General features: G+C 47.7%; 1 protein-coding gene across 1 annotated transcript in view; it reads right to left on the bottom strand.

The window, feature by feature from the left end:
• Positions 1-1,637, bottom strand: part of SLC2A13 (solute carrier family 2 member 13) — a 138,363-nt gene extending 136,726 nt beyond the window's left edge. The window contains exon 1 of the mRNA XM_048933994.1: positions 1,058-1,637. Within this exon, the coding sequence (XP_048789951.1) occupies positions 1,058-1,607 (550 nt within the window). The 5' untranslated portion in view covers positions 1,608-1,637. The remainder of the gene's footprint in view (positions 1-1,057) is intronic.
• Between the last annotated feature and the right edge of the window lie 10,751 nt (positions 1,638-12,388).

Here is a 12,388-nt window from a genome sequence, read left to right as displayed (position 1 = left end):
CAGCACCCAACTCAGGGTAAGAAGACTGCCAGCTGCAGGAGATGTGCCAGCTGCACAGGGAAGCCAGTATGGGTCCTTTCAGGGATGGAGCTGATTTTATTTCCAACAGCCTTCACTATGACTCACTAACTTTTTTCCCTACTAAGACTGTGAATTGCATCCTACCAAGCAGACATAAAAATTGAAAAATATATTCAAAGGTTAAGACACAGAATGCAGTTTCGCAAAGAAAACAACTCTAATTCTTCACTTGTCCTCATGTTCAGAGATAGCAAGTGTTGTGAGATCACAGCAAGAGTTACTTTTCTCTTTTTCTAAGACTACATTCCAAATAACCTCACAGTGCCTACCATGGATGATGAATGCAAATCAAACTACAAACTACTGACAGGGTATCAGCTGAAGCACAGCCCAAATCCTGGGGACAGTTAGGATTTATGTGGCATGGAAAAGAGCCTTAAGGTAGGAAGAAACATTCCTCATCGCTTCACCTTCCCTGGGACAAGTAAGAGAAAGTTTTACCAGGCAAATCTGCTCACAAGCTATGCGACAGACAGGTAGGCAGCCCCAGAGCACATCCTGTTCTGCCGGATGCCACGAATAAAACCCGAAGCCTTCCAGAGCAAACATCTCCGCCTCACGATTACAGCCTCGTTCTGTCCCCATGGCACCCCTTTAGCGCCCAACGGAACCAGAGCCGTGTGGGCAATCAGAAGAGCAGTTCAGTACAGAAAGGCAGGCATCATCTGCTCACTTCTGGCACCCCAACCGCACCACGTGAAGGCTTAGAGGTGAGCTGTGGGCAGAGACCCCTCAGAGGTCCGCGTGCAGGACGGCAGAGGGGCGGCAGCCCCGCAGCACCGGGCGGCTCTCCGCCCCACAGCGAGCAGAAGGAAAGAGAACAAGCCCTAACACCCTCCCTTCCCAAACAGGGAAATAAAAACGTTTCGGGGCACAAAGAGCCACGTTTCGGGTTCCGTCGCCGCGTTACATAAACGCGGCGCGGCAGAGCGGCTCGGGGGGACCCGGAGGACGCAGGGACCCGGCCGGCACTCACCGATGCCCAGTCCCACCACCACGCGGCCCCCCAGCAGCGTCTCCTTGTCGCGGGCGGCCGCCAGCACGCCGGCCCCGGCCGTGAAGAGGCCGCTGGCCAGCAGGATGCAGGGCCGGCGGCCGCACAGCCCGTTGAGGACGCCGCCGGCCAGAGCGGACAGCGCAGCGGCGCCCACCGTGCCGGAGACCAGCAGCTCCTGCCACAGCGCGTCCAGGTTCAGCTCCCGCTTGAGGAGCAGCAGGGCCCCCGACACCACACCGGTGTCGTAGCCGAAGAGGAAGCCCCCGAGGGCGGAGAATACGGACACCACGTAGACGAAGCCGGGCGTCTCGTCCCGCTGGAACTGCCGCCGCGCCGCCCGCTCCAGCTCCGCGCCCGACGCCGCGCTGTTCAGGCTGGAGCACGACTCGGCGGCGATCAGGCTGCGCTCGCCCGCCGCCGCCGCGCCCGAGCCGGCGGCCCCCTCCGCCTGCCGCCGCCGCTTCTCGCCCATCAGGTTGCTCAGGCTCCGCAGCGTGTACTCCACATTGTCGCCGGCCTTGCGGGACATGGGACGGCAGCGGCGGGGCCCGCCCCGCCCGGAGGAGGGCGGCTGCCGGGCTGCGGGGCGGCTCCGGACGCGGCGGCTGCCGGCGCTCGCCCTGCCCGCCCCTCTCGGGCCGCGCTCAGCCGGGCCGCATAGCGCCCGACGCCACCGTCGGCCGGACTCGAGGGGAAGTTGCCGCCGCTCCCAGCGCCCGGGCGGAGCCGGAGGCGGGGGCGGGCGGGGACAGCCGCCAGCGCGGCCCGGCGGGCGCCAGGGGCCGCCCCTCCGCACTCCGCGCCTGCGCCGAGGGCTGCGCCTGCGCAGCGGCTGAGCCGTGTGGCGGCAGCGCGCTGGGGCGCCGTCCGGCCCCGAGCTGGGAGCGGCTGCTGGTGCGGTGCGGGCTGCCGGGCGGGTCTCGGTGCTTCCCGCGCCTCGCCCGGCCCCGCGGTCCGCCCACTGACAGAGCCCGGAGTAACGGGCGTCCCCGCCTAAAGATCGCGGTTAAATGAATAACTCTTATCGCCCGAATAAAGGCAAAACCTAAAGTTGATCTAAAGCTCAGCGGCAGAAGCTAATGGAAAAGCGGAGCAGTTGTTCGCCCTGGGGAACAGATGTGTTAGCGTGGAGGGGGAAACAGGCCCGGGGCTCGTGCTCGCCTTTGCGCTCAGTGGCGGCGGAGCACAGCGACCCGGTCCGTCCGTTTCAAAGCGTTTTGACTTGGGATTCTCATGAAGAGCGTGAAGGGGAAGATTCCGCTCAGACGGCATAGCGCTATAACGCGCCCTCCCGGCGGTTCGGTGGGAGAGCCGCGCCTCCTGGCGGCGGGCGCCCGAAGTACGAGCGGGTTTCTGCCAGGCGCCGCGGGCTGCGCCGGGCGGGAAAGGTCCTGACAGGGTGAGACCGCCCGCGGGGCCTCAGCGGCGTTAGCGCAGCCTTCCTGCCCACCTCACTGCCGTCTGCCGGGGTGCTCCCCGTGAGCCCAACCGGTAGATGGAAAACGATGGCAATCCCATGGGTCACAGGTGCGCTCAGCCCGCACCCTGCACGTAGTACTAGCCTCGGGGATTAAAACATTAAGAGGGGAGCGCCAAGTCTGAAGGATGCACAGAGCCTTTTGCCTCTGTGTCAGAGCATCCTGCGACACACCGATGTGCTGTGCTCAGGTAGTGCCGACTAGAATGGATTGTGATAAAGCTACGTAGTGATTGCGGTGACAGCTGTGGCACTGGATGGTTAAATATAGCTCAGCTTCCATGTCTGAGAAGCCTTGTCCAGGTAAAAATTGAACATGTTAGCACCCAGTTGTTTTTAATTGAGATTTGGATAATGTGGTGTCATTGGTACAGGGCGCTCCTTATTGCTTTCAGCCATAGGACCCAGCCCAGCACTCCAGCAGGATCCAGGCAAACGCTGTGCTGCAAAAAGCTGTGCCCTCAGGCCCAAGGCTCTCCGGGGGCAGGCTGGCTCACATCTCCAAAAGGCCATCAGCAGAGAGATCTGCAATGTTCCAGAAGCCTCCTGAACTCACCCAGTAAGCACAGCGCTCATTGCTTTCATGTGGAGGCCCCAGTAAAAAATGTGGGACACAGCGCATTAAACAGAAGACAGTCACAGTAAATCCCCAGCCAGCCAGGAATACTCACGCAGAATATTGTTACAGCAGCTGGCTGTCACAAAAACAACCTGTCTTTTTAACAGCCACCTCAGAAGCTGGAGACATTCTGTGTGTTATAGTTAACACAGACTCAGGAGAGCTAACAAAAAGCTTTTTTTTTTTTTTTTTCCATGGCAGGCCCAATGCAATCAAAAATAAATGTATTTCTTCTTAGATCATGCTGTCAGGATTATCTCTTAAAAGCATTCCCTGAAGAAGCACAACATGGAGAAGTTCAGATGCAGGATATACTACACCTAAGACTGACTGCATGAGGAGAGAGGATTTGTTTGGCTTTTGTATAGATCTTCATTATTGTGATCATCCCTCCATGGTACCTGGATTTCATGGTAACAGCTGCCTCACAAAGGATTTTACAGTAATGTGTGGGGGGTCAGATCCACAAAAGGATTTGGGTGGATTTTAGGCATGTTATTATTTCAGGAGGGTTTAATGTTTAATTGCAAGACTTACAGATTCACTGCACTGGTCATTCTGTCCTGCAAGGTCTGTTTGCAGAACTGTTTGCAAGGCTGTCTTGTGAACTAGATCAAAGAACCTGTCCAGCTTTAGCAAATTCAGCTTTGTAGATTTCAGCATAGAGGAAGAATAATTACAGGATTGTACTACTTATATACGGTTAATACATGGCACACATCAGAAGATGTCTTCCAAAAAGCTACTGAGAGCTTGTGTGTGTGCCCAGACCTCCCCCAGGCCTGAGTAACTGGGAGTTAGTTCCTATCTCAGTGTTTATTGGCACTTGAAAGCAGGTGGATTGATGCCTAAATCTCCTGGCCATTTCAGCACAGCAAGATTTGGCTCTGTTATTTTATAGGTGAACGCTGCATGGCCTCACATGGGAAATGGGAGACCCAAATCACATATTTGTAATCCTTCCAGTTCCTGCTTTGTGTTTTCTTTCATATATAAAGAACCAATACCAATAGCTGAACAAAAGTTACCCTTCATATACAAAAACTCTCCTCCACTGGACTCCTTTACGTGGAACTGTAACTTCTTTCTCTCTTGATGTGTAGGGTGACTTTAAAGCCAGTTATTTATCTTCTACGTTGGTTATCTGAACCTGTAAACCAAGGCAACACTATTGACAACCTCTGTAAAATCCATTATAATGAATTTGTTAGTAAGGAACCTACTGAATTTATTAGGAAGGAGACATGCATTTAATCCTACTGGTCAAATGTTATGGATAATTTACTTAGCAAGTAGAAAAGTTACAGTATTAGCACTGGAAGAGGCTGTGGATGATGGTGCAAAAAGCTGACAAAATGGTGTGGTGACACGTTCCTTACCCAATAGGCAGAGCTAGTTGCAGCACAGCTGAGGCTGCAGAGGACTTCATACTGCAGGCTTTTTAAATTTCATATAACTTCACCAAAGTCATCATCTGAGCTCTCATTTTGCATAACTGCCCTCTCTTTCATTCTAAATATATATTTATAAATACATAAGTTGAAAATGCATTGAAAATGCAATTGTAAGAAACACGTGTTTTCTGAAGTTACATTTTCTGCCTATTTTTACAGTCTCCAGCTTTTCCATGTGTTACAGCAGGACTGGATTTTTGGCAGGAGAACAGTTCCTTTCTGCCTTTAGCTGTCAAAAGAAAGATCCAGCAAGCTTTGCCTGAAAGTCTCTGGTAGAGTCAGCAGCAAGATGTGCAGGAGTGTGCCTCTGGATCCCAGCGGGCTCTGCCTGGGTCTGCAGCTACGTGCACCAGCCTCCCTGCTGGCATCCGGGGTTGAAATGTGGCACTGCTTTAAAAAACTTGGCCTTGCACATGCTGAAAGTAAGGGGCAGTACAAAATGGAGACTTCTACTATTGTACGATATGGGGATTTTTACATCCACACACATGAAATGACAACATCAGGTTACAATCCTTATAAAGTCAACTGTACCCTATGAAACCTGTAGCTACTTTTAGTTGGAACACCTGGCAACATCAAAAATCAAGGTGTTGGCACAACGCTACCCACAAGACAAGAAAGGAACAACTGCTCTTGATACACTGTATTTTCAAACAAATATCTCTCAACACAGAATGGTTTGTCTGCCTGCCAAGGAGAAACCTCTCTGAGCACTGCATATGGCTGGAGAAGAACAGGTCCTCCCCAGCAAGCCCCTCTCTTGGGATCAAATCATAACCACAGTAATCCATAGAAGATCATAGTTCATGGGAAAGATGCGTGCAGAGGAAAGAGAAGCATGTGCAAAACATCTGCTTTATTAAAACAATCAAAAACAAACAAGCAAAAACCACCACCAACAAAAACAAATAAAAAGTAAATAAATTGGAAAAGCTTTTAGGCTTATGCATGACTTCATGCTATTCTGCATTCCTAGAAAAGCAATGGCTGACCCAGCATGAGTTCACTGCTTCATAAGCTCTCACCTCATCAAAGTAAAATCTAACCTTCAAATCTAAGTCTCAAGAAGTGGGAGCTATATGTTTCAAGTGGCAGGTTAAAAGCTGTCTTTGCTGTCAGCTCTGACATTGCAGTGCCACTGAGCAGAACACCAGACAGAATTGCTTTATCTGAGATTTGCAAATGAAGCTGAAAACCCGGGGAGGAATTCAGCGACTGTTTCAGAGAGGTGGTCATACCCTCTGGATCTGGCAGATGGTGAAGCAGTTAAAACTTGTGGTGTTTTTTGTTGTTGTTTGGGGTGAGGTGTTTTTTCTGGGGGGGGGAGGCGGGATGACAGACTGCAATGGGGGATAAGCAAATTTGAAAAGGAAAGAGAGCTACATGTGTTCCTTGTACGAAGGCAAATTACACATGAGGAGTGCCTACAGGGGGCTGATATGAGCACGGACATCATCCTGACACAGGAAAGATGAAAGCAAGCACTTCCCACAGCAGCATGGGGAACAGGCTGGAGCAGGAGCAGGCTGGGGCTTTCATCTGCCGTCTTGCTTATTTCTTTCTGTATCTATACTTCAAAAGTCCTATTTTCAGCACAGTAGATAGGTATCTTTTTTAATCTATTGGTCTGATTTGTTGGACTGGCAGTATTGGAATCTGCTGCACTTTTTAAAATAGGTCCTCTGTGAAACGCTTTATGGAACTTCCTTTAGCAATTTCAACAAATTCCCTAGCAAGCATCAAACCTGCCACAGTGATAATTTTAAATATGAAATTAAACACACATGAAAATCACATTAATAATGATTCTTGACTCCTTCAAAGCAACTGATGTGAATATATGCTAATCTCACAGGAAGGTTAATGCTGTCAGTGGGAAGTGTAGAGCAGTCTCTGATATTTACTTCAAAATGATGCCACAGATTTTTTAAAAGCTTGACTGTGACTCTTGCTTATATGTGACACTGCCCGGGGACCAGGGACACATCTGGGAAGTGCTTCTGATTTGGTGGCTGGGTGAACGAGGAGGGGTGGAAGTTAAACACACAAGATCTCTTTCGAGTGACCTTTAAAGGCATTATCAGCCTGTTTTCACTAATTATGGAGAAACTGTGCACCTGCTTCTCTCCACCACAACAAATTATGTGCCAGGATAAAGCATATTTGATACCATCCCATTTTTTCTTGCATTATAAAGACAGCAGTGAGGTGTCTGTGTGCTAATAATGCACAGAGCCTGAGCAACTAAAGGGCACAGCTGCAGGGTCTCTGTGGTCACTGAGACTTTGTGGGGTGTTGCACATGACTGGGATGTAGCTGTGGGTGGATACAAGATATTTAGGAAGGATGGGCAGAGAAGAGGAAGGAAGAGTCCTGCTTTACTTTGAGGACCTCCTCAACTATGAAGTGCCCTGGTATCAAACTGGAAATGTGCCTGCTGGGAGTTTCATTGTCAAGATCAGGGTGAGGAGGAACCTGGGGATGATTTGTTGGTGTGTTCCAGACAAACCAGAAGCAATTGATGCTTTCTGTAAACTCAGCATCTCCTGCTTATGAGCCCTTGTCCCCATCTGGGAATCAGTCATCTGGTTATCTGCTGGAAGAGCACCATGGCATCAGGCAGGCAGTCCAGGAGGTTCTTGGCTGCTGCTGGTGATGTTTTCCTAATACAAAGCTCACACATGAACTGTCTATCTCCTTGTGCTGGAACACAGGGAATTGCAGCTGACAGCCCATTTGGCTAAGCAAGGACCATCCCAGTGAGCTAAAATACCAGTGGGGAATATGCAAAAAGCAGAAATGGGAGAAAAGCACTGCTTAAGCACTTAGTGGCAAAATCAGAGAGGCTAAAATCCATCTGGAAATACAATATTTATTTTTAAGGCAACAAGAAGAATTCAGATTACTGTAGTTCAGTCTGTTTGATCTCCAGGGAAAGAAGATCTCTGACTACATCCTCTTCCATCTGCCTGTAGCCAGAAATGCTGGTGCAGGTCACCTAGTGCTGCGGAGAGAAAAGCTCATGAGTACCTGATGGCATCCATGCTGTGCTTCCCTGAATCTGTCATTTGTGCTGGGAGCCTTGGTGCAGGTGACCTGGAGAGGCTGCAATGGGAAGAACTACAAGTGCAGGGAATTGAGATGCTGCAGCAGCCCCTGGCATCTAACACATGGGGCTCATTGTGCCGCAGGGAAGCTGCCCTATTTCTGCTCTATACAGACAACCTGGGCGCAATGGTCACAAGATTGCTCTTTGATATTTTTGGAACATTTATTTGCAGGAGAGAAGGAGAGCCCTGGATGGGGATATGGCTTTGCTCTCCACATGAATAGTGGTTGTTCAGCACCACAGGGGTGTGTGGTGCTCATGGAGCCAGGCCCAGGTTGGAGGATGGCACAAGGCAGAAAACATCAGCAGGTGCAGCCATGCTCCTATTGCCAGGAACAAGGTCTTTGGAGCAACCCGTCCCCAGCCATTTCCAGGTTCTGCCTTGGATCTACTTGGTTTGCCTCGTTATTTCCTTCAGGTTATTTCCTGAGAAATAAGGAGTAACAATAACGAACGTGCCAGGACTGAGAGAGGAGGCAGTGGCAATGAAGTGGAGACACCTAATTCATGTAGCACATTCCTCTGGTTGCAGCACTGAGTGGGATCTTCCTGGCTTCCTAACTACGGTCAGTTGATTAAAGCACCAACTGACTTCTCTAGGACGACCTGAATTCATTTTTACTGTTCTGATCTATCTGTCTGAGCCTGCTTATTGGTCTAAAATCTATTTCTAAAGCTCACCTGACCAGTATTTTTCAATTCACCACTACTTTCAATATTAAACAAGACTATCTGAATGAAAGTCAATCTCTTTTGGGATCAGCTTTGCCTGAATGAAATAGCACAACCAAAATATAAACCTTATTCTCCTCCAGCATCCCAGGCTACTAAAAGTAACACAAAAGTGGTAGCAGTTCTATCATCTAAATTCTACAAACTGTTTCATTATGATTTTTGCACATGGAAACTGCTTTAGATCCCATAGGCCATAATCCATCTCACCTGACACCTGGAAAACAGCAACACAGATTTAGAGGAAAAGCCATTACAAAGTTTTGACTGTATGAGGTAATATTCCTTCTAATAATATTGGCACTAACATCATTCTGAATGTCAACAACAACATCATTCTTCCTAGGTTACTACAAGAACATGGTGCTACAACTGCTATTTTCGCATCAGCATCTGTTGATGCCTTATGGAGATTTTGACTTGAAAGGAAAAACTAACCAAATTATGCCAGTTGTTGGAATTTATAGATTATTAGTAATTAAAAAGCATTAAATGCTGATTAAATATTGCAGAGTATAAAGAATGAGAAGGGTTGAGTAAGTCATTAGCTGAAAGAGATACCATGGAATTCTGACATGCTGCTACATGTGATGGATTTGGAATACAAAGCCCTGAGCCATTCAAGCCGTGGACAATTACAGGAGCCACTTGCAGATGTGATGGAAACTGAGCAGCCTTAGTTACAGGACTCAGCAGCCAGTGCCAGGTGAGACAACATTACTTGTTCCAATTTCTTGCACAGAACAAAGGACGGAACAAAATAATCTTTTATAAAGCTGCCTGATCTCATTTGCACCAGACAGTGCAAACTTATTGGTTTGCACTTACCAACTTGCACTAAGCAGCAAACTTACCATGCGTGTGGAAACCCCCATCTTCCAAATCACGGATTCTTCACCTTGTAGCTATTATGTTCTGTCTAAAGTGCTGAGGTTTGTCACTCCTCACTCCCACAGGTAAGCATTTATACAACCTCATCAATCACCTTCACAGCTGAAGAGATCACATTTCTTATATTACATGCTGGAAGATTTATTTGACAGTGTCTAATTTGTTTTTCTGGCTGTAATTGTGGGTGATGACACAGCTCTTATTCTATACACATGGACATCTTTCTTCATGAATACACATTTTTCTCCACAGTTTATGTTTATGGCTAAGGATAATACGTAGAAATTAGGGCAATGAAAACATACTTTAGTAAGTATAGCAATTACATATAGATACATACCGAAAATAATTTTTTAAAAGAGTGCTATTTAATTGAGAAGTAAAGTAGAAAAAAATACACGAGGATCTCTGAGCCCTAAACGAGTCTTCTTGAGCATCCATCCAGCAGCTTGAATTTCCTCTTGAAACATACACTGAACATCACACCATTGTGCCCAACAAGGTGCACCTGCCTAAATCCTTCTCTTGTATTGTCATGGTTCTGTCATGAAGTAAAGCATACGCTTTACTTCACCTTTTCAAACACCTTTTAAACCTTCTGAATTAAAAGAGTAAAAAAGAGCACAAAGTTCAGATTTTTATTTCTGGGAATTAGCACTAGAAGTGCTAACACCTTAAACCCCTACTGTTACAGCTGACAGCCTTCAAAATGATCTGTGCTGGCTGGTTAGTAGCACATCAGTTTAACATGAAGCTCCCACTGCTTCCAGGAGCTGGAAGTGAGACAGCTTGAAATAGGGCAGGTAGCCACAGACTTGGGATCTACTTACAAGTTTGGCTTTGAAAGTAAAAGGGGTATCCTATAACAATTTTCCATACTCTCTACCTTAAAGGAGACCCACATTACACATTATCCTTTATCCTTCAACTCATTCAGTGCAGCTGCTGTGGCTGCTGGGCTTGGGACAAGGGTTGCTGCATGCTTGCACAAAATAGAACATTCCTGTGTAGTTGCTAAAATTACCTTGAGGACTGAAAGAAAATAGCAATTAACAGCTTACAGTTGCACAAATGCTGATCAGAATTCTGTGCCATGCAGCAAAGACACTTCTGAAATCCAATGCATCTCCCCTGGTGGACATCAAACACCTGTTATAAACTGAGGAGTTGTGAGAGCTTCTTAAGGAAAAGGCAATGTTAGTCCTTAGTACTTAGATCTTTTGTTGATTTCAGTCTTCCCCATCTTCACTCTCTTCCTCTCTCTTTCTTATTAAATGATCTAAACCACTTTGAAGTGTAGTGCTCTACAAGGCATTACACTCACATGAAGTCAGGAGGGTGATCGTCCATCCAGCCAGTACACAAAGACTCCCCAGCACATAGCAAGTATTCAGACTTCAGAGAACTCTACCCACAGAATACAAAGGATCTTTGTGGTACCTATACCCAATTTCTAACCTCCTAAGGCAGGTTTTATAGCGTGTTCAGAAAATAGAGAGATCTAGATCTTGCAGACAAGCTGAGGAATATGTTTCAAATCCTAAGACTCATTTCTATAATATGGCCAGGTAGTTTCTAACTCCCTACTTGCATGGTCTGTTTATCAAATATCTCAAGCAAGGTGATTTCACAAACTCCTTCTGTCTGATTCACATTCTTTCCAGCTACTTGGAGCAAGCACTTTGCTGAACTTACAGTACACAGACTTCCTTTTTTTAATCTTGCTCTGCTTCTCTGCTGTAGGGAACCTGCTTTGGCAGGGGGGTTGGACTCGATGATCTCTGGAGGTCCCTTCCAACCCCTACAATTCTGTGATTCTGTGATTCTGTGATTCACAGAGAGTTACTAGTGACAATTAGTCCTTGTCAGCATCCTGCTGTAGACCCAACACCTTCCATGGATCCAAATGCAGCCTCATGCCTTTCGTTTGCAGTACTTCTGCCTCAAGGGACTTCATAGCCATACAAAGGGCCACAGAGAAAGCTCCCAGCTTGCCAGTACCTGGAAGACAGTGGTCAGACTTTCCTGTCCCTGTGTAATGCTGAGCTAGAGACTGAAAATGGAACCCTTCCAGATTTTTTGGAGTGTGGGATGTAAAAGAGACATGGGCCGTTGGGTCTAATAGCTCATTCATAGCACATAGCATAATAGCACTGGGTCTGTTCAGCCTTGAGGAAAAAAGACTGAGAGGGGACCTGATCCAGGTCTATAAGTATCTAAGGTGTGGAGGGCAGAATGGCGAGGCCGGACTGTTTTCAATAGTGTGTGGAGACAGGACAAGGGGAAACGGCCAGAAACTGCAGCATAGGAAGTTCCGCACAAATGTGTGCAAGAACTTCTTTACAGTGAGGTGACGGAGCACTGGAACAGGCTGCCCAGGGAGGTGGTGGAGTCTCCTTCTCTGGAGATGTTCAAGACCTGCCTGGATGCCTACCTGTGTGACCTGGTGTAGGGAACCTGCTTTGGCAGGGGGGTTGGACTCGATGATCTCTGGAGGTCCCTTCCAACCCCTACAATTCTGTGATTCTGTGATTCATTCAATGGGCAGCAAGCAGAAGCACTTAAGCTGTTAGCATGGGGGGCCATGCTCTGATCAACCACAGACAGCTCACGCTCTTCATCGTTAGGCATATGGATGAAGTACTTCTGCAGGGATGCAGATACTGGAAGCCACGACCAAGGTACTTGTCATCAACTTCAGCAATTTTATTGTACTGTCAGTTGCTACAAGCATATTTCACACACATTTGTGCAGACCCACATGGTTAATTACCCTCTCTCAATCAGCTAGCCAGTACCTGCATGAGCTCTAGAGAAAAACATGAGTTCCTCAGTCTGACGTTTGGCTTGGCTGTGCAAAATGTTACACCTGTTCAGAGAAAGGGGACTCAGCTCTTTATTTCCCTGTGGAAATATAGACCAAAGCCACAACTTGCAATTAATTCTGAATTAGCATCCTGAAAAGCCATGGAGCCAGCAGCTTCTTTAGCACTAGTATGACCACTGTTTCTTAGGAAGGAATAGA

Source organism: Lagopus muta, chromosome 1 (assembly GCF_023343835.1).
Source record: "Lagopus muta isolate bLagMut1 chromosome 1, bLagMut1 primary, whole genome shotgun sequence".
Lineage (NCBI taxonomy): Eukaryota > Metazoa > Chordata > Aves > Galliformes > Phasianidae > Lagopus > Lagopus muta.
Note: the sequence above shows the minus strand (reverse complement) of the source record. Positions and strands in the feature narration are given on the sequence as shown.